This window comes from Sinocyclocheilus grahami, unplaced genomic scaffold (assembly GCF_001515645.1).
Source record: "Sinocyclocheilus grahami isolate Dianchi unplaced genomic scaffold, SAMN03320097.WGS_v1.1 scaffold831.1, whole genome shotgun sequence".
NCBI classification, from domain to species: domain Eukaryota; kingdom Metazoa; phylum Chordata; class Actinopteri; order Cypriniformes; family Cyprinidae; genus Sinocyclocheilus; species Sinocyclocheilus grahami.
The window spans coordinates 221,609-228,404 of record NW_015506010.1 but is presented as its reverse complement, the minus strand read 5'-3'; the positions used below and the strand labels follow the sequence as shown (position 1 = coordinate 228,404).

At 34.7% G+C, this 6,796-nt stretch overlaps 1 protein-coding gene across 1 annotated transcript in view; it reads right to left on the bottom strand.

Moving 5' to 3' along the window:
* The window catches only part of LOC107562648 (beta-2-microglobulin-like), a 3,654-nt gene extending 1,225 nt beyond the window's left edge, over positions 1 to 2,429 (bottom strand). The window contains exons 1-2 of the mRNA XM_016247321.1: positions 2,290 to 2,429; positions 675 to 947 (exon numbers count right to left, since the gene is read on the bottom strand). Of these exons, the coding sequence (XP_016102807.1) occupies positions 675 to 947; positions 2,290 to 2,350 (334 nt within the window). The 5' untranslated portion in view covers positions 2,351 to 2,429. The remainder of the gene's footprint in view (positions 1 to 674; positions 948 to 2,289) is intronic.
* Between the last annotated feature and the right edge of the window lie 4,367 nt (positions 2,430 to 6,796).

Sequence of the window (6,796 nt, the reverse complement as noted above, 5' to 3'; positions counted from 1 at the left end):
AATGACTAAATAAATAAATAAAAATAAAAATATATTAAAAAAAAAAATATATATATATATATATATATATATAAGAAAGTATATTAAATGCAAGTAAAGTGTCTACTTTAATGTTTCAAATACTTTTGTGAAAATGCCAAAATATATGGGTCAAATAATGATCAATCATAACATAACAGATATATTTATGTAAAAATGAAATAATATACTTATTCTGACCTACAGTATATACAGTACATATATAAGTGACCATACCAAATTGTATTATATTTTAAATGATTAAAAACTTCTTGTCACAAATGAGTAAAGCCTTGTGATTTGAAGAATAGTGGCAAAGACTGGTAAAGATTTGAAATGACTATTAATTAGTTAATGATTACAATTAATGATACATTTTGCATATTGTTGGGTCTGTGTGTTTCATAGTATTACCATTCCTTTCAAACATTTGGTTTTAAGGACATTTTGTATGATAATTAAAATGGGTTACCCTAGGTGACTACTTAACGAGTCCTAAATCTTTAAACAACATGAAAGAGAGGAATTCATCTCCATGATCCTTTGGACAGATGTCTAAGAAAGTGAGAAATACTCAAACAGCTCCTAAATAAACCAACATCTCTGACCTTTACCGACAATGCAAATCAAGATAAAGACCTCAGATCTGTTCTCACCCCATGTGTAGGTCTTTGTGTTGCTCATGTGTCGGACTCTGCAGCTGTACTCCTCTCCAGCCTGAGGGGTGAAATCAGCATGCTTGGTCAGGTGGAACTGCCAGCCCTGCTCGAAGGCCAGGTCGGTCTGGTGGCTGTGCGGGATCTCCTGCCCGTTCTTCAGGAGCTCAATGGTGATGTCAGGGGGGTGAAAGCCACTGACGTAGCAGATCAGCACGTTTTTCTTCCCATACTCTCCAGGGTTGCGGCTGTACACCTGCACTTTTGGGTCAGCTAGAAACAATACAAATGGAAAAATTGTTGTTTTAAATAATATCTGAATACTGTTCATTCTTATATATTGTATTGCATGTATTACATTTGGAAATGTTTATTGTCTTTGTCCTTATGTTTTATTTATCTTATGTATGTATTAATGCATACACGTGGGTCAAAGACGAAAAGGGGTTTTCAAGCATCAAAACAATAAAAGTTAAATACAGCTTTAATTTTTTGTTCGTACATTAGAATGTGTCCTGTTTAATTAAATTTTTTTTTTCGGAGGAAAAAAAAGACTAGAATACATTATTACCCTGATTTACTGAAGACACCCACTAAAGTGTAATTCAGAGTGACAATAGTTCATATAACGTATATTTAAAACAAGAATCATTAGATGACATTAAAGACTATATTTAAGGATCACAGTGCAGCAACCCAAAACAATATTTTTTTGTCATTTAAAAATTTTACTAAATTTTGACTAATCTTTGTCACTATATATATATATATATATATATATATTTCAATTTTAATAAGTAAATATATTACATATATCTGTTACACTGAACGACGATGGAACATTAGCCTATTTCACCCATATTTTGACATTTTATTTTCACAAAAGAAACCACTTTACTTGGATTGAATATGCTTTCTCTGTATATACATAAAGTTCTTTTGTAATTTTAATTTGATGCAGGCACCACAATGGGACGTCTCGACTTTGTCCCATGTACAGTAGCAGGCTAATTAGGCCTGGTTGTTTATTGTCGTATTCATTATAACTGTGATTTTAACACACGAATAATTTCTTACAGAAACTAAAACTTGATTAAATAACATGTTATCAAGTGTCATATCAATGTGACTTTATAACTACCAACCATTAATATCCAGTAAAAACCAGTTCTTCAGTAAGGTTATCTTGAGGAGTTTCCCCGCAAAGTGAAAGTGAAAGTAAAATGTTCCGGGGATTTCAGACAAACAAACGTCTTGGATGTGTTTGAATGCCCTGGACAGATTTTCACAAGCTTTTTAAAAATGACAAATATACGTTTTTCAACGTTTTGTTATGTTTTGAACAATTTAAAGGATTTTATCCTTCGTATTCTCCAGTAGCTGAAAGTACGACATACGCTATATAGGTTAAATAAACATGTATATATATATATATTTGTAAACGAATGAGGGATTCAAACGTAGGATTTGATAAAGACTGTATAAACCATGGAAATATAAAATAGTATCAAAAATAAAATGAACAACAATTAGGCTACTAAAAACAAAAAGCATAATAAGAAGCGTAGCAAAGAACGCCTGCGTCAGAAAACAGATTAATTATAGGCCTACTTACATTGTTTGGCGAAACAGCTGGCGCTGAGAAGCACAAGAGCGACTACAGCGAGTTTAAACATGATGTTCACCCTAAAGTCGCTGATCTCTGTTACTCTGCTATACTCTCTGTCTGAACGCAAAACGCTGCAGTACGGAAGAGGGCGAGCATACGGGACAACAGATATAACCCCGCCCTCTGATCTATTTTTAACGAATCATATATTTCCTTTATCTGTTGCTGGGTGATTATGGGGCTCTGGTGGTTGATGGTGACTTGTGGTATTGAGAAGTGACTTTTAACATCACACTTCACACTGTATCTTATGCAGTAAACTGCTCTTGCAATAATTCCACTTCATGCAGATTTTGTTGTTGTTGTTGTTGTTTATGTGGTGCTGATGCACTCAGGTGGTGCAGCATCGTGCAAAAGTCTTCATTTCTGTACATGAGATGACCTGCCCCTCCTAAAATGCCTGACTTGTTTTTTTTTCCTGAAGAAAAAAAGATTTCATTGCTCATAACCAGTGTTGGGGGTAACGCATTACAAGTAACGCGAGTTACGTAATCAGATTACTTTTTCAAGTAACTAGTAAAGTAACGCATTACTTTTTAATTTATAAGAGAATATCTGAGTTACTTTCTCAAATAAATCTGCTGTCCCCATGTCGAGAGAAATCAGATGTTACTGTAGTTCTAAAATAAATATAACTATGCATTAATTCATCTCACTCACAAAAACACACACAGATTCAGTATTCCTCAAAATGAATAAAAATAATGCAACTCAGAATATGACGCAAACCTGCAATAATTAAATGTTAAACAACACAAATATGCTTTATGTATTTAATCCCATTCTTTTAACCAATGTCTTTACTTCTGACCCTTCGATGATTCAGTTCAACCGTACTAATAAGCACAAATTACTCTAAAATTATGTGTGTTGAAATGTCTTCTTCTGCATTCTACTGTACGGACGTAAATTAACTTTCCCTTCAGCCTGAGGCTCATTCATTTCACTTTTGGTGTGAAAAGGCTTTTATATTTGCCAAAAATATAACTTTTTTATTTTAAAAACAAACAAGCAAGCCCTGTCCAGATTTAAAAAGTAGCGCAAAAGTAACGTAACGCATTACTTTCCATAAAAAGTAACTAAGTATCGTAATTAGTTACTTTTTTATGGAGTAACGCAATATTGTAATGCATTACTTTTAAAAGTAACTTTCCCCAACACTGGACATATCCATCACAGTGCTGACTGTCTACATAAAACTGAAACAAATAACCCTAACCTTACACAACACCGTTTTTAACTAAAAACTGAACACTTTTTGTGCGTTTTGGCCGTTCATTTACATGACAACAGCATTTTGGGAAATGCAAACTTTTGAAAATGGGTTTCAAACTGTACGTTTATGAAAACTGTATTATCTCTGTGTAAAAAACACAAATTTGTGAAAACGGTGATGTCATGTGTATGCATATTACTATTCAGTCTATAGACATGTGTAAGTTTCTTTCGAAGTAACGTCGCCATCTACTGGCCTGGCATACATATTAGGCCTACAGCGTTTTTTGTTTTGTTTTTGCGGATCCATGTGAACAGGGATTGTGTTGACACCGTTATCATCTGTGTGTGAAACTTTTTAAAGCCTATGCTAAGGAAAAAAACTTTTTTTGTAGTACATCGTTGTGGTGTAAATAAGGGGTGTTCACACAACAATGTTTTCAACTAAAAACTGAAAGATTTTTATGCACATTGGCGTTTTGGGGGCCTGAAAACTATGGTTAATGAGAACATCTCCATATAAAAATTCAAATTTGTGCAACGGTGACGCCATGCGAATGCAAAAAAAAAAGTGTTTACCCTTACCAAAAAGTAGTATACTTCAAGTTTATTTTAGTAAGTATACTTAAGTAAAGTTCAAGTATATTTTAAGTATACTTTACGTAGTAAGTATACAAATATCAGTGTACTAGTAGTATACTTGTAAGTGTACTATTTTAATACTCCTTGGGGCTGAATTGGCCCACTTTCTAGTATATAAAAGTATACTTTTAAGTATGCTTTAAGTATAACAGTAGTAAACTTTGTGTACACAACTAGTTTACATCAATGTTTTTTAGCTCGTAGTGCAACTACACTAAAAGTGAACTTATAGGTATACTGATAGTTTACTAATTAAATACTTGTAGTAGCATTTTTAGTACACTTTGAAGTATAGTCTCAGTAAACTACTAGTTTAGTAGTTTTATACTACAAGTATACTCTTAAGTTTTCTTTAAGTGAACTTTACATCATACTTTAAGTATACTACTATGTCCCTATTTAGGTATTAATTTGTATATATTTTGTTACATGAATATCTAAACATATAAACTTCAAAAGAACAGGGTATCTGCTTGTAAACAAAAACATTTTATTCTAGCTTCATGCATTCTTTTTTTAAACACTTGAATGTGGATACGTTTCATAAATAAAAAAATAAAGTAAGGGCAGATATGTACCATTGTTATCTGTTACTGTCTGTATTGTTTTTGAGCATTAATAAATATATGCCAGGCCAGCGGTGACATTTCCAACAATACCGGCATGCATAATCCAGTAGTTTTCGCAGATTGTTTTGACAACGTTGTCATCTGTACATTAAACTTTTAAAAAATTGCAAAGGAAAAACTTCTCTGTTTTGTAGTACATTGTGTAAACGTACACTACAGCATTGGTACACTCTAAAAATGCTGGGTTGTTTCAACCCAACTTTGGGTCAAATATGGACTAACCCAACTTTTGGGTTAAAAATTTTGTTTAAAATGTAACCCAAAAATTGGGTTAGTCCATATTTGACCCAAAGTTGGGTTGAAACAACCCAGCATTTTTTTAGAGTGTAGCACACCCTAATCGACTGCATTAGTGTTTAACTTACTGACTTGACTCTGAAATCTGAACAGGTGAATACAACCGAGTTGACCAATGAAATCTGCTTTTAGGTTGGGTGTTGCTCTTAACTAGTAAAGGAAAAATAACACATGTAGGCTATATTTATAGTTTTCTTATAAATGTGAAAAAACTGGTGGAAACAGAACCATTTCACTTTCAGTCACGTCCATAATTCTCCAAATCCAGACTCTGAATCTGAAATGAAATTTCAAATGGTGAAATTGAATGCACCTGTGCAACTTTCATGACACCTACAAATGTGGACAGTGGACTTTTTGACTTGGATCCAGGTCGTAACAAAAACTACATTAAATATGTATTATTATTATTAATTTTTTTTTTACAGTAACTGATTGAGGGTATAATTGCATTAAAAGCAGAAAAGGGTTTCCTTTGTGTTTTTGATATATTTTTCTGCTCAGATGACAATGTTGTCAAAATGATCCCCATTCACGCGAATATATATAAACGACTAAAACTGTATTATTTATTAGCATAGCTAACTTTATGCCTATAAAACACAAACAACACAAACCAACAACAACATATTAGTCATTATTAAAATGCTGTGTTTTGTAAGATCAAGTAATCGAGCCAGAAGCACATTTTTGAAAATGACTGCCCTATTTTTCTTTTAGAAATTATGCTATAATGCTACATGTTGTCGGCATAGTCATTGATAAATCATATTTAGTGCAACCGAGCTTGAATGCAATGAAAACTGCTTATTGTGTTGCATTGTTTTATGCAACTCGTCAACATTGAACACTGATCATAGCATGGCTGTGTATTAGAATGACCCCCCCCCCTCTCTCTCTCTCGCTCTGTGTCAGATCAGCGCTCGTGCGGCGAAGGCATGATTCAAACATTCACACTCTGGATGTCTTCAGTATTCCTAAAGCGGACCAGCTCTGTCATTCCAGAGGGGATATTTATTGCCTTCGGTCTGCTTGTAAGTCCCATGTTCCTTGCTTATATTTTTCAGGTAAATGTCTTCTCGGTTAGCCCATCGCTTATTGTCAATGCAGTGTGTAAAGAAATAAAAAAAAATAATAAATTGGTTTTGTCGTGGCTTAATCTGTTTGGATTCATATGCAGCGCTGACTGCGCCTCGATAGGCTAATACAGCCGATGAGTTTTGGAGATTCTTTAAATCATTTCAGAGCAACTTCAGTTTTGTCTGCCGTTCATTTCATCCTGTAGAACTGTCCAGTTATCTCACATAAACGCACGCACCCATCAGCCCCTCTCTGTGTCCCCTCGCGCAGGGCTCATGGGGACTCTCAGAGATCTTCAGTTCGCACTTCAGCTGAAGATTGAGGAGTTACTGCAGAGAGACGCTCTCATCGACGAGCTGGAGCTGGAGCTGGACGCTAAAGATGATCTGATCCGCCGCCTGCAGGGGGAGCTCGACCGTCTGCGGCTCTCAGCGGCTGGTACGGGAAGCCGCTTCATTTGATTTGTTAGAAATACATTTTGACTAGTAGTATAAAATATTCTCTCCCTCTCTCTCTCTCTCCCTCTCTCCCTCTCTCTCTCTCCCTCTCTCTCTCTCTCTCTCTCTCTCTCTCCCTCTCTCTCTCTCTCT